General features: G+C 44.8%; 1 protein-coding gene across 15 annotated transcripts in view; it reads right to left on the reverse strand.

Annotated features, from left to right (window-relative positions):
* Window positions 1-24279, reverse strand: part of SUGT1 (SGT1 homolog, MIS12 kinetochore complex assembly cochaperone) — a 184836-nt gene that overhangs the window by 123692 nt on the left and 36865 nt on the right. For 6 of the 15 annotated variants that reach the window (XM_069758203.1, XM_069758188.1, XM_069758192.1 and 3 more), the window contains 2 exons: window positions 11103-11174; window positions 10594-10663 (listed from right to left, as the gene is read on the reverse strand). The exons of 3 other annotated variants lie outside the window; for them this stretch is intronic. In XM_069758203.1, coding sequence (XP_069614304.1) covers window positions 10594-10663; window positions 11103-11174 — 142 coding nt within the window. Of the gene's footprint in view, window positions 1-10593; window positions 10664-11102; window positions 11175-18126; window positions 18200-24279 lie in introns of those variants that run through there. 6 more of the 15 variants (XM_069758193.1, XM_069758197.1, XM_069758195.1 and 3 more) reach the window with 2 other exon arrangements.

Raw genomic sequence — 24279 nt, forward strand, 5'->3', positions numbered from 1 at the left:
TTCGCCGGATCTTTTTTTTTTTCGCCGTATCCGTTTTTTTTTCAGAGTTGTATTAGCGCCTGACGGCCACACGTTTCATCCGTTTTTTGCTAGATCCGTCGCTGTGCATTTTTTCGACGTACCGAAAAACAGTTTCTCTGTATGTGTTTTCCGTCCGGCGGAAACAGCTTTTTTGACGTATCCTGCAAAAAAACGGATGAAACGTGTGGCCATCAGGTGTAATCCGGCGCTAATACAACTCTGAGAAAAAAACGGATCTGGCGTAAAAAAAAAAAAGGATTCGGCGAAAATAAATGGATCCGGTGGAAAAAACAGATCTGGTGGAAAAAAAAAAAAACATCCGGCGTAAAAAAACGGATCCGGCGGAAAAAAAAATGTCCCGGTGGAAAAAAACGGATCCTGCAAATGTGCTCGCAGGATGCGTTTCACCCATAGACTTGTATTAGCGACAGATGGCCACAAGTCGTGTCCGTCGTGCTACGGATCAGTCGTGTTTTGGAATACTGTCGGCACGAAAAAACGTTCAAGTGAACTTTTTTTGGCCGTTGCGCCCGCTATTTTCTACCGCGCATGCGCGGCAGAAACTCCGCCCCCTCCTCCCCGCACTTCAGAATGGGCAGCGGATGCGTTGAAAAACTGCATCCGCTGCCCACTTCGTACACAAATTTCACAACGTGCGTCGGTACGTCGGCCCGACGCATAGCGACGGACCTGTACCGACGCAAGAGTGAAAGAGGCCTTAATGAGCGTTGAATTTTTTAAAAAAAAAACGGCGTGGGCTACCGCGCAATTCTCTGCGCCAGAGGGGGAAAGCCGACGGCCGGGGGCCAATATTTGTAGCCTGCTATGAATATCAGCCCGCAGCTGTCTGCGTAGCCTTTACTGGCTATTAAAATAGGGGGACCCCCCAAGAAAATGATGTGGGGTCCCCCTATATTTTATAGCCAGAAAGGCTATGCAGACAGCTGCGGGCTTATATTCATAGCCTAGAGAGGGGCCATGGATATTGCCCCCCCCCCCCCCCCGGCTACAAATACCAGTCCGCAGCCATCCTAGAAATGGCGCATCTGTAAGATGCGCCAATTCCGGCACTTAGCCCCTCTCTTCCCACTCCCGAGTAGAGGTGGGATATGGGGTAATGAAGGGTTAATGTCACCTTGCTATTGTAAGGTGACATTAAGCCGGGTTAATAACGGAGAGGCGTCAATAAGACGCCTATCCATTACTAATCCAATAGTAAGAAAGGGTTAATAAAACACACACATTTGGAAAAAAGTATTTTAATATTCTTCATTTAACCATACTTACCATACTTCAGCGCCTGCAAAAAAAGTAAAATAATAAACCGTATACTCCCTGTCCGACGCAGTCCAATTAATAACGAGTGTCCCACGACGATCTCCCCTATAGAACAGTGACATCGGGTGATGTCACTGCTCTATAGGACCTTCAGTGACACACTGACAGGAGACAATGGCTCCTGCAGTGCATCACTGAGGTTACTCTAGTTCACTGGTCTCACTTTATGGCAATTGCTGCGTGGGAAAATGTCTCACCCAGCAATGCCAATAGTGAGACTAGGGACTATTTTCTCACAGGGGCGTAGGAATACCTTGTGAGGAATACATGATGGAAGGATACCTTCCATCATTGTGTTCCTGGAGCCCTTGGAGAGTGGTCGCATCAACTGATGCTCCTGCTCTCCACGGGAGATCGTCGTGGGACACTCGTTTTAATTGGATTTCTGCGGACAGGGAGTACATTGTTTGTTTATTATTTTAATATTTTTTACAGGTGACAATGGCTTCGGGGAACAAAGTGACAAGTGATGGTGAGTATGTACTCTGTGTTATATGTACTGTATGTCTGTAGTATGTATGTACTGTATGTCGCATGTCGTCGCATGGTGCATGTCGTGGCATGGTGCATGTCGCATGTCATCGCATGGTGCATGTAGCATGTCGCCGCATGTGCATGTCGTCGCATGGTGCATGTCGCATGTCGTCGCATGGTGCATGTCTCGCATGGTGCATGTCGTCGCATGGTGCATGTAGCATGGTGCATGTCGTCGCATGGCGCCACATGGTGCATGTCGTCACATGGTGCATGCAGCATGTCGCCGCATGGTGCATGGTGCATGTCGTCGCATGGCGCATGTAGCATGGTGCATGTCGTCGCATGGTGCATGTAGCATGTCGCCGCATGGTGCATGTCGCCGCATGGTGCATGTCGCCGCATGGTGCATGTAGCATGTAGTCGCATGGTGCATGTCGTCGCATGGTGCATGTCACATGGTGCATGTTGTCGCATGGTGCATGTTGTCGCATGGTGCATGGCGCATGTCGTCGCATGGCGCATGTCACATGGTGCATGTCACATGGTGCATGTCGTCGCATGGTGCATGTCACATGGTGCATGTCACATGGTGCATGTCACATGGTGCATGTCGTCACATGGTGCATGTCGTCACATGGTGCATGTCGCATGTCGCCGCATGGTGCATGTCACATGGTGCATGTTGTCGCATGGTGCATGTCGCATGTCGTCGCATGGTGCATGCAGAATGTCGCATGGTGCATGTCGTCGCATGGTGTGTGTTGTATGCATGTACTGTGTTGTTTTTTTTTTTTACATTCAACACATTAGCCGGATGATGGGACTACTACTGTCCCATTATTGGCTAATGTGTCACTCACTGTCAGTGTAGCAGGCAGAGCCCGATGGGACTTGTAGTCCCATCGGACGATGCCTGCACACACACGCACAGCGTCGGCACATACACACACAGCGCCGGCACACACACGCACGGCGTCGGCACACACAGCGCCGGCACACACACGCACGGCGCCGGCACACACACACGCACAGCGCCGGCACACACACACACGCACAGCGCCGGCCCGCACACACGCACAGCGCCGGCGCGCACACACACACACACACACAGCGTCGGCACACACACACGCACAGCGCCGGCGCGCACACACACACACAGCGTCGGCACACACACACACGCACAGCGTCGGCACACACACACACACGCACACACACACAGCGCCGGCACACACACACGCACAGCGCCGGCGCGCACACACACACGCACAGTGTCGGCACACACACAGCGCCGACGGGAACAAGCACCGGCGGGCACAAGCACCGGCGGGCAAAAACACCGGCGGGCAAAAACACCGGCGCCGGCGGGCAAAAACACCGTCCTCAGATCCCAGCACTGAGCACACACAGTCAGCCCCGTCCTCAGATCCCAGCAGTGAGCACACACAGTCAGCCCCGCCCCCAGCACAGCCCTGCAGGCAGCCCCCAGCACCGCCCACAGCCCAGTCACTCTTGCTGAGTGACTGCTGACTGTGGGGGCTGGTCACGCCTGCTGCTGACGTCACGTCAATTTCTAGAGTCTGGAAATTGACGTGACGTCGGCGGAAATGAGCGGCGGCTGCAGTCTGGGGGTCATGTGACCCTGACTCAGCAGCAGGAATAGCGCCGCTCACAGGCGAAAACGTCAACACAAGGTAATGGCACAATTCATTAGGGGCCCCGGGGGGGTACATTGGGGGGTTAATTGAAAGTAGTGGGCAACCCCTTTAATGGGGATAAATGTAAGGTCATGCACTTGGGTAGAAGTAATAAGATGTATAACTATGTGCTTAATTCTAAAACTCTGGGCAAAACCGTCAATGAAAAAGACCTGGGAGTATGGGTGGATGACAAACTCATGTTCAGTCGCCAGTGTCAGGCAGCTGCTACAAAGACAAATAATATAATGGGATGTATTAAAAGAGGCATAGATGCTCATGAGGAGAACATAATTTTACCTCTATACAAGTCACTAGTTCGACCACACTTAGGATACTGTGCACAGTTCTGGTCTCCGGTGTATAAGAAAGACATAGCTGAACTAGAGCGAATGCAGAGAAGAGCGACCAAGGTTATTAGAGGACTGGGGGGTCTGCAATACCAAGATAGGTTATTACACTTGGGGCTATTTAGTTTGGAAAAACGAAGGCTGAGGGGTCATCTTATTACTATGTATAAATATATGAGGGGACAGTACAAAGACCTTTCTGATGATCTTTTTAATCATAGACCTGAGACAGGGACAAGGGGGCATCCTCTACGTCTGGAGAAAAGAAGGTTTAAGCATAACAACAGACGTGGATTCTTTACTGTAAGAGCAGTGAGACTATGGAACTCTCTGCTGTGTGATGTTGTAATGAGTGGGTCATTACTAAAATTTAAGAGGGGACTGGATACCTTTCTTGAAAAGTATAATGTTACAGGTTATATATACTAGATTCGTGGATAGGGCGTCGATCCAGGGAACTAGTCTGATTGCCGCATGTGGAGTCGGGAAATATTTTTTTTCCCGAATGTCGAGCTTAGTGATTGCCGCATGGGTTTTTTTTTTTTGCATCCCTCTGGATCAACTTGTTAGGTTAGGCTATGGGTTGAAATAGATGGACTTAAAGTCTTCTTTCAACCTTAAAAGCTATGTTACTATATGAGTTTTCGTATCCATGGATACCTAAACTACTGCAATGCCTGCACATGTGGTTAGCGACATAAGTTATACTACATTTCTAATTAAAGGTATTTACTAATAATATTATTAGTAACACAAACACCCCACAAAAAGGACTTTACCGAAACGCGCGTTGGGGTGGGCTGGAGCTGGCGTGATCCCCTATTTTCATTGTGGTATGTACACTCATCATCTGTACCTGCACCTGCCTATGTGTATTAATTATTATTATTGTTTAGTATTACATTATAATTTTCATGTAACCCTTTGACAGTGTGTGATCATTTTACATGTGTGCCTACCTTAACATCCCACAACTTTTTGTGGGGTGTTTGTGTTATTACCATCTGGGGATCAGTGTCCACTTCCCAGGTTCCATGAGGTTTTGTTCACGTCTCCTACCTTGCTGACTCTGTCTATTATCTATTGTTTGTTCAAATAAATATATACTTTTATATGTATTTTGGACTCGTACACCATTTTCTTAGTGGTTTTGCTTATTAGCATTAGTGTGTCCTACACTTTTTCCATATAGAGGCTGGTTTCATTATACAACTATGATAGTATGAATATACAATTGTGTGCCAGCCTTCAGTGTGTGCCTTGCTTTGCATGTGTCTCAATTCGCACACACGGTGTTTCGGGCTGTTGGCCCTCGTCAGTGAGAAGTATGAGAACTGATTATTTAATTTCCCAGAGGAGCATTGCACGGCGAATAAGCCTCCTTACCTTGACAAGCTAGTTGGTATGTCACTCTCCATGAGGAGAAACATTACCCCTTAGACCCCAGTCCAGAGCCTCTCACCATACCCAAATCAGTTCTCATACTTCGCAATGATGAGGGCCAACAGCCCGAAACACCGTGTCTGCGAATTGAGGTACTGATTTGGCTTTTATCCTAAGTTATATTACACGACTCGTTAAAGGATTGATTGTGACTTGTAGGATCGCTACTTCCAACAGGTGGCACTATAGAGTTTAAGTCCTCTTTTTCTCTGAAGAGGCAATTTGCATATTTAATTTCCCAGAGGAGCATTGCACGGCGAATAAGCCTCCTTACCTTGACAAGCCAGCTGGTATATACCAAGAAATAAAAACTGTTAATGCTCATTTAGACGTCTGTGCAAATTAGTCCATAGAAATAAATGAAGTTGTAAATCTCTGGTTGGGAGAGCCATGGCCAGTCCATACATTAGCAGGCAGTGCAAAGAACGATTTGCAGTGACATCTGAATGTACCCTTAGGCTATGTTCACACGTTGCGTTTTTGTTGCATTTTTTCCAGCAGAGAAAACCTGCTCCTTTGGCAGTAAAGAGGCTGCGTTTTTCAGGATCCCAAACTTCAGCTATGCTTCCACCACAGAAGCATGAACAATGTAAGGTGTTAGGTCACCAATGCAAGACATATGTGAAACAAAAAAATATATATATATTTAGGAAAAAAGGGCAAACTGAACAAATTATTTAGTGGAAAAAGATTTTTATGTCTGAAAAAATAGTGACTATTCTGAACAAAAAAGTTCACATGATTTTAAGAAAAAAATACACAATTACAAATGTAACTGTGGGGGGGGGGGGGGGGAGTTGAATTGGTAGGGAGTAGCTTACATTGGTGGGCATGGAGTTTGTAGGACATGGATGTCTTTCACACTTTAGTCAACCCTTGAGTTGGTCGGGTATTGTTCAATTCCTCACCTTGGTCACCTAATGCTTACTCTACACATATCACTAATTTAATTAAACTGTATTAATCCTAACTGCCATTCTCAGGTGAGGAGACCAAGACATTATGGTTTAAACTTGGAAATCACAAAAATAAATGGGTTTCACATACTGCTGTACCTTCTTTTTTAATTATATGGGCACCCCTTGGCTGGATAGACCAAATATGGCCCCCCTGACATTAACGTGGTTTAGAGCATGAATGTTTTGAAGTATAAGCAGAGTGAATATTCCGTGATTCTGTTCATAAATATGTTATCATAAGCACCTTCACTGTTATGATAGTATTTGGTTTTATATATTCCCCAATGTTTATCTTTGCATTCTTCTGGCAACAGCAGCATACGGTCATTGGGGTTTAATTGTATTGTATTTTTGAAAAATGTTTAATTATTAAAAAAAAAAAAAGTTACCGTATATACTCGAGTATAAGCTGAGATTTTCAGACCATTTTTTTTTTAGCTGAAAATCCCCCTCTCGGCTTATACTCGAGTCATACCCAGGGGTCGGCAGGGGAGGTGGAGCGGGGGCTGTCTAATTATACTCACCTGCTCCTGGTGCGGTCCCTGCACGTCTTTTCCCCGGCGCTGACAGATTCTTCCTGTAGTGAGCGGTCACATGGTACCGCTCATTACAGTAATGAATATGCGGCTCCACCTCCCATAGAGGTGGAGCCGCATATTCATTACTGTAATGAGCAGCAACGGTGACCGCTCAGTACAGGAAGGAGCTGCCGGAGCCAGGGAACAGATGTGCAGGGACCGCACCAGGAGCAGGTGAGTATAACGGGTAGGGGAGCGCTGCGCGATATTCACCTGCTCCTCGTTCCGTCGCCGCTCCGTCTTCAGCAGTGACGCTCAGGTCAGAGGGCGCGGTGACATGGTTAGTGCGCGCCCTCTGCCTGAACGTCAGTGGCAGTGCAGGAGACGCTGAAGATGAAGCGGCGCCAGAACGAGGAGCAGGTGAATATTGAAAGTGCCGGGGGCCTAAGCGACGGAGAGGTGAGTATGTGAATTTTTTTATCGCAGCAACAGCAAATGGGGCAAGTGTCTGTATGGAGCATCTAAGGGGCAATAACGTTTGTGCAGCATTATATGGGGCCCATAACGTTTGTGCAGCACTATATGGGGCCATAACGTTTGTGCAGCACTATATGGGGCCATAACATTTGTGCAGCACTATATGGGGCCATAACGTTTGTGCAGCACTGTGTGGGGCCATAACGTTTGTGCAGCACTATATGGGGCCATAACATTTGTGCAGCACTATATGGGGCCATAACGTTTGTGCAGCACTGTGTGGGGCCATAACGTTTGTGCAGCACTATATGGGGCAAGTGTCTGTATGGGGCCATAACGTTTATGCAGCACTATATGGGGCCATAACGTTTATGCAGCACTATATGGGGCCATAACGTTTGTGCAGCACTGTATAGGGCCATAACATTTGTGCAGCACTGTATGGGGCCATAACGTTTGTGCAGCACTATATGGGGCCATAACGTTTGTGCAGCACTGTATGGGACCATAACGTTTGTGCAGCACTATATGGGGCCATAACGTTTGTGCAGCACTATATGGGGCAAGTGTCTGTATGGGGCCATAACGTTTGTGCAGCACTATATGGGGCAAGTGTCTGTATGGGGCCATAACGTTTGTGCAGCATTATATTGGGCAAATGTGTCTATGGAGCATCTTATGGGGCCATTATTAACCTTTATGCAGGATTATATGGGGCATATTTTAATATGGAGCATCTTATGGGGCCCATCATAAACTTTATGGAGCATTATATGGGGCTCCTGATTCAATATGGATATTCAAAAACACTTAACCTACTGATGTCTCAATTAATTTTACTTTTATTGGTATCTAATTTTTACTTTTGACATTTACCGGTAGCTGCTGCATTTCTCACCCTAGGCTTATACGAGTCATTACGTTTTCCCAGTTTTTGTGGCAAAATTAGGGTAGTCGGCTTATACTCGGGTCGGCTTATACTCGAGTATATACGGTATCTCATAAAAAAAATAAAGAACCAACAAACTAGCCTTCCTTTCTAAACGAGCTTAGCCAAACCCTTCCACTTCATACAGTATAGTAGTCAAACAGTAACATGTGAGTTCTGTGATAAATAAATTACTCACAAACATTCTTAAAGCACCTACACTTAAATGGAGCTTTTAATGCGCTAACTGCACGGACTGACATCAGTTCTCTGGGCCCACACATCAATAGCCTCATACATCTATAAATCTTTCAAGTTTGGTGTCTTGAGCCATCTTCCACATTTTGTGTGTAGGCACTTGACTGGCGCACTATAGTGCAATACTGCTGCGTTTAACTCCTTGGTGATCAGGACTGAACAGACATTAGTGACAGGGCTACTTTTTTTTTGCCTCTTTTTGCAGTTTTAATTTTTTTATGTGACTGTATGAGGCTTTGTTTAATGCAGGACAAAATCACATTTTTCAATGCGGTTTCGAGGTACATATAAATTACTATGCAATTTTACAGAAAACTGCATAGTATAGGAAAAACATAGAACAGAGCAATTTTTGGTTTATTTTCCTTTTAAATTATACTTTATGCTGTTCACATTTTACACCAAATAACCTGCTGTATGAATTCTCCAGGTTATTTCTGTCACCTGGATAACTGTAGGTTGATTTGGTATATGACAGTAATAAAATGTGATAGATATAGATATAGATTATATACAAATATATATATATATATATATATATATATATATATATATATATATATATATATATATATATACACACACACACATACATACACACACATACAGTACACAGAGCAAAAGTTTGGACACACCTCATTTAAATATTTTTCTATATTTTCATGACTATGAAAATTGTACATTCACACTGGAGGCATCAAAAATATGAATGAACCCATGAGGAATTATATACTTAGCAAAAAAGTGTGAAACAACTGAAATTATGTCTTATATTCTAGGTTCTTCAAAGTAGCCACCTTTTGCTTTGATGACTGCTTTGCACACTCTTGGCATTTTTTTTTTACTTTAAAAAAAAAAAAATTCCAGATGTTTTATATGTATTTATATCTTCTGCATAATCGGACACCCAAGAGATTATTAAACAATGTCTGGGACCATTTTTCCCCTCTCTACAGCTCTGCTATGCCAATAGAGACCCAGCAATCACGTGAGGCACTGCCGATGCTTCTATTCTTAATGGCGTTCGCTGAGTGCTATGTAGCCAGTAGAGGAGAAGACAGAAGCAGTGATAAACCACTTCTGTCTTCCCATCAGAGTTCCCAGCTGTGTCACATTGCCAGAAACCAAAAGGGCTATTGTTTTAACAGTTGCAGGGTAAAATGTCTGATTGCATGGGGTTAAAGGCCAGGATCATGCACCGTAAATTTATGCAGCTTTGTCATTATCTGGTTAGTACGCACATTCTTATATCTGAATGCTGTGAATATATTATAAATATAGAGTTTCTATACATAGCAATAAAAAAAGCATAATTTCTATGTACTGGATTAGAGATATATACAAGCATGCTTTTCGCTTTTTTTTATCCTCTTTTTCGGTAGATTGTAACATAAAATATACTTGTCAGATTTTGATTTCTTGTTGCAAACACCCGTGCCCAGTTGTCTGATAAGATTATCATAAAGCAGGACATCCAAAGCCCTATGTAGATTGCTACAAAAACACGCGGGGCACAGAAAGGGCACTTTGAAGAAGATTACATGCTCTGCTAATACAATGACATCATGCAAATCGGAAAACCTCTAAGAGAGGAAACAACTTTCAAATTGCAGTTGCCGTGGTAACAAAGTAATCCGGCAGAAGAGTGAGGCGGAATTTAAAAATGTCTCTGATTTAAGCAAAGTGGGGGGCTTCACATCAAATGCACTCATTAAATATATCAGCGCTTTTCTGATCCGCACATCTCCTCGTGCCTGTAGCAAAGAACATAATCAGAACATCCATTTTCCAAAGGACTGGGACTACTGGCAATAATGCAGCTCAGGACTGATGGAAAAAGGGAAATAGTAATTCACTTAGTTTTACATGACAGCCATCAGGGTTACAGTAGAACAATCCCAGCGTTCATACCGCGGTTTACTGCAGGCTGAAAGTTGGGGGTCCTGTGTACCAGCGAAGCTGTCTGATCAGTGGTCAACATTCCTCATTAGCTCATTGGTATTCCTGCGCTTTTCATAGGACAACTTCATCTATATTAGAGCAGCACTGATGAATATCCAATTTAACGCTGCATGGCCAGAGGTTTGCAGACGGTAATAAATGTAATTGGAAACTAGTCCTGACACGTACCCCTTCCTGAGGAAAGCGCTCGCATTGTTAGGCTGGAGCTCGAGGGACCTCTTCGCATCCAAAACAGCATCTGCATTAAACCAAAGCATTGAGAATTCATAGACATTCCTGAATTACACTGGGACCGCAAACTACATCTGCAATGGAACGTGAACACACGCAGGTGCTCGGCAGGTGGACCGCCATTTAACCCCTGCTACACCCGGAGAGTAACCAGCCATACATGCAGTGACAATTCCCTAAAGCATCAGCCACCACATTGAGCACAGTACGAGAACACGACTCGCACATGATGGGAAAAGAAGCGCAGAATAGCAGCGTTTAGTGAATTCTAAGTCCATAGACAGATAAACGCATGCAATGACATTCAACCCTTCGCCCTTGTAGCATTCTGGGCCTTAATCATTAGTACAATTTTTCTAATTTTTGGCATGTGCTGGTCAAATGTTGGATAACTTACATTTATCAGGTTATTACAGAGACCATTGCAGAAAAAGTCATTATTTTACCATATAGCCGTTGCTGTCTTTGTAATATTATCCCTTTCATTGTGTAGAAAAATAATTCTCTGTATTTTCTCACTGAAACACATTTTGTTTAATTAATTAAAATCTTACATTACTTTTCACACTATACTGAGATTGCTATTTTGATATGCCATGCCACTTTATGTCTCCATCTAATTTTTATTATGATTATTTTTTTTACTTGGACATTTATTTTTTTGCTTTATTTTTAAAGCACCACTCCAGTGTTTTTTATTATTATGGAGTGGAGCCACTAATCTCAGTTCCCTGCACCTAGTCTCATACCAGTCAGCTGTCCCCAGCGCCACTCCACTCGGTTTACAGCAGTTTGTGACCTGCCGAATCTCTCCAGTGTTTGCTGGGCGAGCCGGAGGTCACATCTCAAAATAAGTCTATGAAAGGCAGAACTAGGCCAGAACGGGGTTCTCAGACTTCCATTAACCAATGAATTACGGTCAGTCAGAAATTGTGGTCACAAGATGACGGCATAGAACTGGAGTGACGCTGGGAAGAGCTGAAGGCAGCAGCTGGCAAATATAATACTAGGGTCAGGTAACTTAAATAAGTAGCACCACTCCAACACTGAAATACAAAGAAGAAAACACTGGAGTGGTGCTTCAAATGAGGTGTCCCACAAAGGTTAAAGAATTTTTGGGGACTTTTGTTTTATCATTATTTTTCGTATACCTTAGCATCCCCACTTATAGGATAAAACAGACCTGACAAGTGACAACAGTCACTGCTAGGGTTGTTCTGAATTTAGTAATGTCCAGCTGCATGTTCGTGTAATCAGTCAATTGGAGATAACACCATCACTAATACCAATGGAGTAGTGGTGGCCTCCACTAAATTCACTATAGAAAGATCCAGGGAGGTAAAAGCAGCTTTTCTCTTACCCCATTAAATGTTCTGGTATTCAGAGATAATCAGAGCAGACGTTGCCCTTAGAAAAGCTTAAGTACAGAGACAATAATAGTGGTAGGAATCAGAAGAAACAAGTTTAGCTCTGGGGCAAAGGGGCTTCAAACTGAATCTATAGAAAAAAAATAGAAGGATCGGTCACTACTATAACCGCTCACACCCTAGTTGGCACCATCTGACATAGAAATGAATGGCACCATTGTTTACGGCAACACAAGCAGGAACCCAGTGAGGTGTGTGATCGGCATCTATGAGACGTTTATGGCATATCTGGAGAATGCCATCAATTTCAGAGCTGGGAAAAACCCTTTTTCTGATATCTATAAACCTATAAAAACGACTACCACAAACAAAATGGCATACAAATAATCTATCTTCATTGTAATGTAATTTACATGAGTAAAACCAATTAAAAATATGGCGAATCGTCATACTACCAGAAAGCAAAAGGGGAGTAATACATCATTATTCATACATGATAATAAGGCAGATATATCAATAGTTCTATTAGCAATGTGTGTGGATATTAATATAGTCAAGAGCTTCCTTAATGGTACATACGGTAAGTTCTTTAAATAAAGTGTAGCTACAAAGATGAAAGATATTAAAAATATCATACAGAGAACTACCATGTTTCCCCAAAAATAAGCCCCAGCATGATTTTACGGGATTTTTGGAGTATGCGTGAAATAAGCCTTATTCCAAAAATAAGGCCTAGTTACAGTCAGGGCCGGCATTAGTTGGGGTAGAGCATAGCACTCTCTTAGGGGCCCTAGCTGTTTCTATTCCAAGCTTAAGACTGCTTAAGGACCTTTGGTGACATCATGGTCATGTGAAGGAGAAGACCAGCAGCACTTTCCTTTTAAATAGAATTGAGATGGAATATAATTGCACTGTTCCTAGACACCCCTTGGTATGCATATTGGGATATGTGGAAGAGATTGCAATTGATAACACGATTAAAATAGTTATTGCTAGGTTGTTATTTATTGCAAGAAAATTGATCGCCAAATTCTGGATTAGGGAGGAGCCTCCGACGTGGAGGGATTTTCTTGCGCAGGTGGACCATATTCTTTCATTGGAGAGAAGTATATACTCCAGGAGACACAGGCTGGACTTTTTCTTCAAGCTGTGGCAACCATGGATTGATTCGAGCTAAGGAGTTGTGACTGAGTATGTGGGCTCCAGGGCCTTTTGAGAGTGATATACTTACCGTACTATCTACAGGACGATGGAAACTGGGTGGCCCACGTTAGGTCTCTAAGGGTTGAATGGGAGGGGGGGTATTCTATGTAAAATGTTACTGGAGTTCAATACAAAATGTAATGAAAATTATTTGTATTATTCTGATTGTCTATTAAAAATCTATCTGATTAAAAAAAAAAAAAAAAAAAAAAAAGAGAGAGACAAGCCAGAATCCCTTTCTGAGGAGAGTCTGCACAGAAAACCACAAGTTTCAGTGGTTGCTATGGACAATAGCTGTTTTGTTTGACGTGCTGGGGTTAGCTCAGCCATGTATGAATAGCCTGTTCTGTTTAGTTAGCGACTGGACAAGACTAGGGATTTATGTTTATAAGTTTGTTTTGGTGCTGTGCAAACTGTGGAAAGTAATAAAAACTGCACGTTTGGACTAAAACTGCATTGTCTGCTACCCAAGGCTTAATGTGTAATGCTTACAATTGGTAGATGTAATGAAGTGTGAAGTCCCAGAGAGCACAGGCAATTGCAGTGAAAATACTGAGGGTATGTGCATACGTTGCAGTTTTTGCTGCGGATCCGCAGCGGTTTTCCATGTGGTGCACAGTACAATGTTAACCTATGGAAAACAAAAACCGCTGTGCACATGCTGCGGAAAAAAACGCACGGAAACGCTGCGGTTTATTTTCTGCAGCATGTCAATTCTTTGCGCGGAATCCGCAGCGGTTTGGCACCTGCTCCATATTAAAAATCCGCAGGTGTCTAAAACCGCAGTGGAAACCGCACAAAAAAAACGCGATAAATCTGCAGTACTTTTTGCACTGCGGATTTAATCAAATCCGCTGCGGAAAATTCCACAACGGAATCCGCAGCGTGTGCACATGAATGTTCTGGGTAAAGGCAGCTACTGCTTTGTGAACACAGCTTGAAAGCCATGAGTCCAGGTGCAGTAACGGCAGCAGCAGACCCAACAGGAAAACAACAAACTCCTGATCCAGTGGTATCACAGCAGCAGAAGTTAAAGCAGCAGTTTCAGCAGCAGTTGCGGTATAAGTTACAATAGCAGCAGAATCAGCCTCAGCAGCAGTTGCAGCAGGTCACAGCAGCAGCAGATGGCTCTCCTGGTAGAAGCCATCCAGGCCACAGAGATGGTATCACCTGCTAGTCAAAGTGACGGTATCCAGGTGAGGCGAACAGTACGGGAGATATTACAGAAGACTTTGTAGGATGCGGTCTGCTTTTGAGAGGGTGTCAGACAGATACAAATTGCCCCCTGAGAAATGGTAAAAAAGATCCTAGCTCCATTCTTCACGAGGGAATTGTGGAAAGCGTACTACGACCTTGCCCTGCAAGATGTCAAAAAGAATGACAAGCTAAACCGGAAGATAAAGGCACAGTTGGGCTTTACCCTGCCAGACCGTGCACAACGGATGCACCACTGGCACTACCAAAGGGACAAACTTCCCTGTTCCCAGATGTTCAATCTGTCACATCTGGTGTGCTGCCCAAGGGGATCCTCAGAATGCAGATGACCATGTGAGCCTTGTGGAAAGATTCTTGGACATGGAGACCATCCTGAACAATCAAGGGAATCTAAGGTTAAATTTCTGGAAGACGCGAAAGCATTTGGCCCAAGGCCATGTGAGAAGGGTGCACAAAGACTTTAGAGGTGGTCAGAGTAAAATTCAAAAGGTTACAACTTGTACCATTATCTGTTGGAGGTGTGGAGTTCTGAGTTATATATCAGTCATTTGTCTCTTAACCTCAGACCCGATGGACTGCAGCTTAGCCCGTTGCTACTCCTACTTCACCTATCCTGGCAAGGGGCCTCAGGAATGCCAGGTGACTGAACAAGTGTCAAAGTGATGTGGCTTCCGGCCTCAATGAGTTTGGTGACCTTGGCAAGGGCCACACTTCCGGGGCTGGAGGTAAGGTATAGCCATGGAGACACCAAGAACTATCCCATGGCCCAGGTCGACATACGCACAGACTGTGGTTCCATGTTCCACCAAGTGGGAGTGGTTAAGGACTTGCATGTTGCATGTTATTTTTATCGGTCGAGATTTTCCTTTATTCTGGTACTTATGGGCTAAACATGTAGCATCCAATAGTCCAGTATGCCAGTAGGAATGGGCTATGGTATCAATGTCACATGATGTAAACTGTGAATTTCTGTTCATTGTACTGGCTAGAAATGAGGACGAGGAAGCATGCTGTGAAGCCAATATCCCTGACCTGGAGGAGTACCAGGCCAACTTTGGGACTGCCCAGCTCAGAGACTTAAGAGTAAAAGGTACTCTGGAAAATGCAAATAGGGTACCGGAGGAGATGGGAGCCGATAATCTGTTTCCATAAGGTGGCATGAATATTGATCTGTTGTGTCGTTCTTTACTAGCTCAGCCGTGTATAAGTAGCCGGGATCTGTTCAGTTTAGCTGACAATGGCTTAGTCGTCTATGAGTAGCCGGTTCTGTTTAGTTAACCCATTGACAAGGATAGGGATTTATGTTTATGAGTTTGTTTTGGTGCTGTGCAAACTGTGAAAAGAAATAAAAGCTGCACGTGTTTAGACCAAAACTGCATTGCCTGTACGAACGCTACCTAAGGCCTAATGCCTACAAAAAAGTGAATCCCTACAATACATGTGTGTGCGGGACGTGTATGTGTCTGTGTGACGTGTATGTGTGTGCGGGACGTGTATGTGGGACGTGTATGTGTGCGCGGGACGTGTATGTGTGCGCGGGACATGTATGTGTGCGCGGGACGTGTATGTGTACGCGGGACGTGTATGTGTGCGCGGGACGTGTATGTGTGCGCGGGACGTGTATGCGGGACGTGTATGTGTGTGCGCACATGAATATATTTGAATAAATGTTGATTTTTTTTTCTTCTGTTCAAGAATACATGTGCATTATTGTTTATGAAAAAAGACATCTCCTGAAAATAAGCCCTAGCCCATCTATTGGAGCAAAAAAATATCATCAGATTGTCCTATTTTCAGGAAAACACAGTATAGGAGAAGTGCTGGCATTTATCCAGACCCATACAAAAGATGAAAAAAGTACAAGGATATATATGCCACAACGTGCCACAGTGATAGTTTAATAATAATAAATCACTATTTATGGACCATACTGCCGCGTGCACAAGCCCCAACTGCGTTTTGTCATCACTTCTTCAAAGGGCAAATGATTCCGGTAATTAATATGTACTCTATATACCATTCCTGCGAGTATTTTGTGCCCTGACTTTTGATGAATCCACATCTACTAATTTATTACCAAGCCACCATTGTGGCACATATATCCTTATACTACTTGCATGTTTTGTATGGGGCTCAATATATAACACATTTCTATTTCCTCATAGATTATACTATTTTCATCTATACATTATTTAAACAACTTATGTACCAATGAGGAAGCTCATAACTATATCAACATCCCCATGATATTTATAACCAATGGAGGCCTGATATGCCCTTATCATGTAAGACCAATTACGATGTATGCTCCCCCTTTGATTTCTTATAAGGGCTTGCGATTGAATCTGACAAGTGCAACCCCCTCCCCCCCCAAAAAAAAATCGGATTGCATTCACCCCAATGTTACTCTATCTAATCACGCAGGTAAATCTACATGTATACAGTGTACAATCATGCGGATTTACTGCATCTAATCAATGGCTATGGGTGAGACTACTAGAGTCTCCGCTGCAGATAGCTGACATGCTGCAGATTATAAACCCGCACCGCAGGTAAGTTTCCGCAGTGTTTAATAGAAGCACAATGGGAATGGGAGTTATATAAATCCCATCCAATGTGCTTCTAGTGCAGAACGTAGCGCTGCTGAGCTACGTCCAAAATGCTGCGCTTCCTGATCGTGGGCACGCATCCTAAGTCTACTAGATTCACAAATATCTGGCTGGCTGTTGGCTCCCCGATAGGAGCAGAACAGCTGTATAGAAATACATGCCGTCCTGCTTGGGTCAGGAAAGCCAAAGGCCAATCCGAGCATTGAGTAGCGATCCTTGTCCAAATTATACAGAACAATCAGCAGCACTATGATTGATCGCTGTTAGAACAATAGCTTGTTTGCATACACTTTGACTTTAAAAGGGGTGTCTGGTCTTCTGATGATTGTCTGCAGCCACTCTATGTGACAGCAGACTTGGGAATCTTGAGGGTACGCTCCTACACTCAGGAATTGCTGCAGTTTTGAAGCTCCATATGTAGGAAGTGTCAAAACAGAAGTGACTAGATGTCATAGTATAGTGGATGGGATTTCTAGAAAATCCATGTCCACTATGTGACTATGTGCATCAGCGGATTACCCGCGACCACACACACGCGGCGTGTCTTTCAAGACCGCAGCATGTCAATTTCAAAAGAATATTATAAATCTGCATGGTTCAGTGAACACACACGGATTTACCTGCGTTCAGTAGAAGGCAAGAGTTTTGTATGCAGCGAAAATACTCTGCGTCCAAAGCGCTGTTCATTCCGGATCGTCGGTAAGTAGATTGACAGTATGCACACCACACGCTGTCAGAATTCTCAGATGTTAAAGGAAATCTGTCACATTTGACCTAAACTATTAATATGGGCATACAAACTGCTGAGAATGATCCCTGTGTGCCTCATATCAGATGCCGTGTTACTGACAAAGCATTAACCCTGCTGTTCTGTTCGGTCTGGGGAGACCTATTTTGAACTTTGGTATTTTTTGGGGTGTTCAAGATGCGGTTCTGAAACTTGTGGTTGATTGACTTAAATGAGGATGGGTCGGTCAGCCACGGGTTTCAGAGCCGCATCTTGAATATTTTAAAGAATATTGAAGTTCAAAGTCGGTCATTTTTGACCAACAGAACAGCAGGGTTAAGCTACTTACTGGTAGCGGCATTTCTCGGAGGCCCATGACAGCACGACGAGAGAGGGGATCCGCCCATTAGGAACAGGAAACCTACAGATACAAAAAGGGCGGTACCTCTCCCTTGCCTCAGTTGTATTTCAGAGTCTTGAGAGGACTACCGCGGTTAGTGGCACAAAAAATATACACTATATACAGATTATATACAAAATTTCAGCCATATATTTGGAACTGGGTATCATATGTGAGATATATACATCTATAGGAAGTGCAACCCCCACGTGAATAGGGAGGGAACTAAGGGTGCTGTCATGGGCCTCCGAGAAATGCCGCTACCAGTAAGTAGCTTAATGCTTTACTCGGACTCCCATGACAGCACGACGAGAGAATTACAGAGATGTAAGGTACCTTAGGGAGGGACTATGGCCTGTAGCACCCTTAACCCGAATGTGAGATCAGAGGAAGCCCCCAAATCCAACCTATAGTGTTTAAAGAAGGTGGACGGGGATGACCATGTGGCCGCCTTACATATCTGGTCGATTGATACTCCAGATTTTTCCGCCCAGGATGTAGCCATGGCCCTGGTGGAATGCGCCCTCAGATTCTGCGGAGCCGGACCCCCACCTGCAGTATAAGCCAAAGAGATAGCCTCCCTAATCCACTTTGCTAGCATGTATTTTGATACCCTGAGTCCCTTTCTAGGATTTTGGAAAGATAAAAATAACGCATCATCTTTCTTCCATGTGTCAGTAACAGAGATGTATTCTAGCAGGCATCTCCTAACGTCTAATGTATGGAGTAGTTGTTCCTTAGGGTTAGCAGGATTGGGAAGGAAGGCTGGTAAAATTATCTCCTGTGACCTGTGAAACCGTGACGATACTTTTGGTAAATAGGCCGGGTCCGGTCTGAGGATTACTCTATCTGGTAGAAACTCTGTATAAGGGGAAACCCTGGAGAGAGCTTGTATGTCTCCTACTCTACGGGCAGATGTAATTGCTACCAGAAATGCTGTCTTAAGGGATAAGGCCTTAATTGAAGCTGACTGTAAAGGTTCAAACGGCTCTTTAGTCAATGCTGATAGAACTAGGTTGAGATCCCAAGGCATAGATCTATCTTTATGTATGGGTCTAGACCTACTAGATGCTTTAATGAACCTTGAGATCCAGTAATTATTGGCGATGTTACAGGAAAATAGAGCCCCTAGGGCCGAGACCTGTACCTTTAGAGTACTAGTGGATAGACCTAACTCTAAGCCTTATTGCAGGAATTTTAAGATTTGTTTTATAGGTATTCCTTCTTCTAAATTGAAATCAGAAGAGGCCAGAAACTTCCGCCAGGTCCTAGCGTAGATTGTTGTGGTTATTTGCTTCCTACTTTTCATAAGGGTTTCAATTAAACTCGGGGAGAACCCTTTGTCTTTTAGTAACGCTCTTTCAAAATCCATGCCGTTAAATGAAGGTTCTTTACTTGCGGATGACTGATCGGACCCTGGTAGAGCAAATCTGGAATCTCCGGAAGTACCCAGGGATCCTCCACTGACATGATCCTGAGCCAAGTGAACCAGGCCCTTCTGGGCCAGAATGGGGCAATCAATATAACTCTGGCTCGATCTTCTCTTATCTTCCCGACTACTAAAGGTACCTTCACACATAACGATATTGTTAACGATATCGTTGCTTTTTGTGACGTAGCAACGATATCGTTAATGAAATCGTTATGTGTGACAGCGACCAACGATCAGGCCCCTGCTGGGAGATCGTTGGTCGCTGAATAAAGTCCAGAACTTTATTTCATCGCTGGACTCCCTGCTGACATCGCTGGATCGGCGTGTGTGACACCGATCCAGCGATGTCTTCACTGGTAACCAGGGTAAACATCAGGTAACTAAGCGCAGGGCCGCGCTTAGTAACCCGATGTTTACCCTGGTTACCATCCTAAAAGTAAAAAAAAAACAACCACTACATACTTAGCTACAGCTGTCTGTCCTCCAGCGCTGTGCTCTGCACTCCTCCTGTACTGGCTGTGAGCGTCGGTCAGCCGGAAAGCAGAGCGGTGACGTCACTGCTCTGCTTTCCGGCCGCTGTGCTCACAGCCAGTACAGGAGGAGTGCAGAGCACAGCGCTGGAGGACAGACAGCAGTAGGTAAGTATGTAGTGGTTGTTTTTTTTTACTTTTAGGATGGTAACCAGGGTAAACATCGGGTTACTAAGCGCGGCCCTGCGCTTAGTTACCCGATGTTTACCCTGGTTACCGGCATGGTTGGTCGCTGGAGAGCGGTCTGTGTGACAGCTCTCCAGCGACCAAACAGCGACGCTGCAGCGATCCGGATCGTTGTCGGTATCGCTGCAGCGTCGCTTAATGTGAAGGGGCCTTATGGGTAACAGGCCTAGTGGAGGAAATGCATAAGCCAGCTGAAAATCCCAATTGATCAGGAAGGCGTCTACCGCCAGAGGATTCTCCCTGGGATTTAGGGAACAGAATTTTACTGTCTTTCGGTTGTCCCTGGTGGCAAATAAATCTACTTCTGGATGTCCCCATTTGTGGACAATCTGATCGAACACGCAATTGTTTAGGGACCACTCCCCTTGCCTCAAGGTGTTGCGGCTTAGAAAGTCTGCTTTGACGTTTTCTTTTCCTCTTATGTGTAGAGCGGTTAAGGATAAAGGCCCCTTCACATTTAGCGACGCTGCAGCGATACCGACAACGATTCGGATCGCTGCAGCGTCGCTGTTTGGTCGCTGGAGAGCTGTCACACAGACCGCTCTCCAGCGACCAACCATGCCGGTAACCAGGGTAAACATCGGGTAACTAAGCGCAGGGCCGCGCTTAGTAACCCGATGTTTACCCTGGTTACCATGCTAAAAGTAAAAAAAAACAAACACTAGATACTTACCTACAGCCGTCTGTCCTCCAGCGCTGCGCTCTGCTTCTCTGCTCTCCTCCTGTACTGGCTGTGAGCCGGAAAGCAGAGCGGTGACGTCACCGCTCTGCTTTCCGGCTCACAGACAGTACAGGAGGAGAGCAGAGCACAGCGCTGGAGGACAGACAGCGGTAGGTAAGTATGTAGTGTTTGTTTTTTTTTACTTTTAGCATGGTAACCAGGGTAAACATCGGGTTACTAAGCGCGGCCCTGCGCTTAGTTACCCGATGTTTACCCTGGTTACCAGTGAAGACATCGCTGGATCGGTGTCACACACGCCGATCCAGCGATGTCAGCAGGAGTCCAGCGACGAAATAAAGTTCTGGACTTTATTCAGCGACCAACGATCTCCCAGCAGGGGCCTGATCGTTGGTCGCTGTCACACATAACGATTTCATTAACGATATCGTTGCTACGTCACAAATAGCAACGATATCGTTAACGATATCGTTATGTGTGAAGGTACCTTAAGAAATTATCTTCCGCTGTCTGGAACAGACGATCCGCCACTTTCATCAGTGACTCGGAATGAGTTCCACCCTGATGATTTATGTATGCGACCGCCACCTGGTTGTCCAATAGGATCTTGACATGATGACCCTGCAGATATATGAGGAATTTTTTCACTGAAAGTTCTACTGCCATTAACTCTTTCTGGTTGGAGGAGGCTGATGTTAGGGGAGGGGGCCATAGACCCTGAACCATCATGTCATCCATGTGTGCTCCCCAACCCGAAGGGCTAGCATCTGTTGTTACAACACGTGTTACCTGAGACACCCAGGGAACTCCCGCCGATAAGTTTTCACTGTCTAGCCACCACCTAAGAGATTTGAGTGCTTTTGGACCTAAGGTAATCTGACTCTGCAGAGACCCCTGTAAGATTCTATCATTAACCAGCACCTCGGATTGTAACGGTCTGGTGTGGAATTGAGCCCAACGGACAGCGGGAATGCAAGAGGTTAAAGAGCCCAATAGTGACATAGCCTGTCTAAGGGTCATGGACGGTTTATCAATTGCCTTAGACACCGGTTGCTGGATATGTAATAATTTGTCGGGTGGAAGACAACACTGTTGGGATTCTGAGTTTAATAACAGTCCTAAGAATCTTTGTATTTTTTGAGGCTGTAAACGAGATTTCTCATAGTTTATGATCCACCCCAGACGCTCAAGTTTGGATGTGGCTGTTTTAAGCTGGGACAGGCAATGGTCTGCTGAGCTCCCTACTATAAGGAAATCATCCAAGTAGGGAATGATCAGGATGTCGGACTCTCGTAAGTGCGCCATGACCTCGGCCACTAGTTTTGTAAACACCCTAGGAGCCGCTGATAAGCCAAAGGAAGCGCTCTGAACTGGAAATGGCGAATGCGACCCCCCACTGACACAGCTACTCTCAGGAACCTCTGGAAGTCTTCATGTATCGGAACATGATAGTATGCGTCTTTAAGATCTACAACTACCATGAAACAGTGATTAAACAACATTTTTATTGCCGAATTAATTGTTTCCATTTTGAATGATTCATTAACCAGGAACTCATTAAGACATTTTAGATTTATGATCGTTCTAAAAGATCTATCTGGCTTTTTGATCAGAAAAAGAGGAGAATAAAATCCCCTTCCTCTTTCTGATTCTGGAATTTCCAACAATACGTTTTTAGAGCATAAGTTCATGACCTCTGCTTCTAGAGCTGCTTGCTCAAGGGGGGAGGAACGTAAAGGGGTTAATTTAAATTTTTCTCGAGACCAGTGATTGAAGTCCAGCCTTAGACCTTTAGTAATAATGCCTTTGACCCATTTACTGTTCGTAATGTCAAGCCACGCTGAGGAGAATGCTGACAGTCTACCCCCCACAGGGATCGCTAGTCATTGGTCCGGTTTTTTCTGATCCTTCGAGGAACGGCGAAACATGTAGCCCGTACCTCTACCGCGTCTGTCTTCCCATCTGAAACTTTCTCTAGTGGGAGAGGACCCGCGTTTCTTCCCGCGACAAAACCTTCTTCGATTGAAGGGTCGGCAGTAGGATGCTGAGTACAGACTGGGAAACTTCTTTTTGTCATCGCCTGCCTTTTCCAGCAATTCATCCAGCGTTGGACCAAAGAGATATTGTCCCTCGCACGGAATAGTGCAGAGTTTGGTTCTGGACTGAATGTCACCTGACCAGCACTTTAACCATAAGGCTCTGCGAGCTGCGTTAGATAGTCCTGCCGCTCTAGCCGCCATTTTGACAGAGTCCACAGATGCGTCCGATAGGAACGCCGCAGCATTCTGAATCGTTGGTAGTGCTTTCAGAATAGAATCTCTGGATGCACCGTCTTTAAGCTGAGACTCTAATTGATCTAGCCAGACCATTAATGACCTGGCTGTGCATGTTGCGGCCACGGCTGGTCTGAGGGATCCTGCCGCCATCTCCCAGGTACCTTTAAGGAAGATATCCGCCTTCCTGTCTAGAGGATCTTTGAGGGACCCCATATCCTCAAAGGGTAATGAGGCTTTCTTTGACGCTTTTGCTACTGCCGCGTCCAACTTAGGGGCTTTATCCCACGTATCCACCACCGGATCATCAAAGGGATACCTGCGTTTTAAAGCTGGCGGTAAGGCCCCCTTTTTTTCCGTTTTTTTCCATTCTCGGAGGATCAATTCTTGGATCTTCTCGTTTACCGGAAAAGATCTATGTTTTTTACAATCTAATCCACTAAACATCAACTCCTGTTTTGAGAGTTGTGATTTGGGTTCCTCTATACCCATCGTGCCTCTAACTGATTTGACCACCCTGTCAATCTTATCCAAGGGTAGACAAAATCGTCCCGACTCCTCATCTGATGAAGAGGAGAAAGGACTAGAGAGATAGGTACTTTCTTCTCTTTCCTCTTCTGAAGAATTAGAGTCCAGAGGGGTCCTATGCTTCGAGCCTTCCGCTTGGGATAGGGATCGTAATGACTCCCTTACTTCTAGCCGGATCATTTCTTTTAAGTTTGCCGTACTCACGGACTCTTCTGCTACCTAGGGGAGGACAATATAGGTGATAACCACTATCTGACCTAAAGTCACTTCCACCCAACCACTCCTGTAGACCTCACCGTCTGTTGTATACAGGGGGCACATAACTTTTTCGAACAAGAGTCAGGTAAGGGGACTCCACAGAGGGCACACTCCTTATGTTTTGACTTATCCGTACTCTTCTTCCCCTGAAAAGATAAAGTATAAGGGGCCCGCGTCACAGAGTGAACTTTCACGTAGATCACTTACCCGTGCGCC

This window comes from Ranitomeya imitator, chromosome 3 (assembly GCF_032444005.1).
Source record: "Ranitomeya imitator isolate aRanImi1 chromosome 3, aRanImi1.pri, whole genome shotgun sequence".
NCBI classification, from domain to species: Eukaryota; Metazoa; Chordata; class Amphibia; order Anura; family Dendrobatidae; genus Ranitomeya; species Ranitomeya imitator.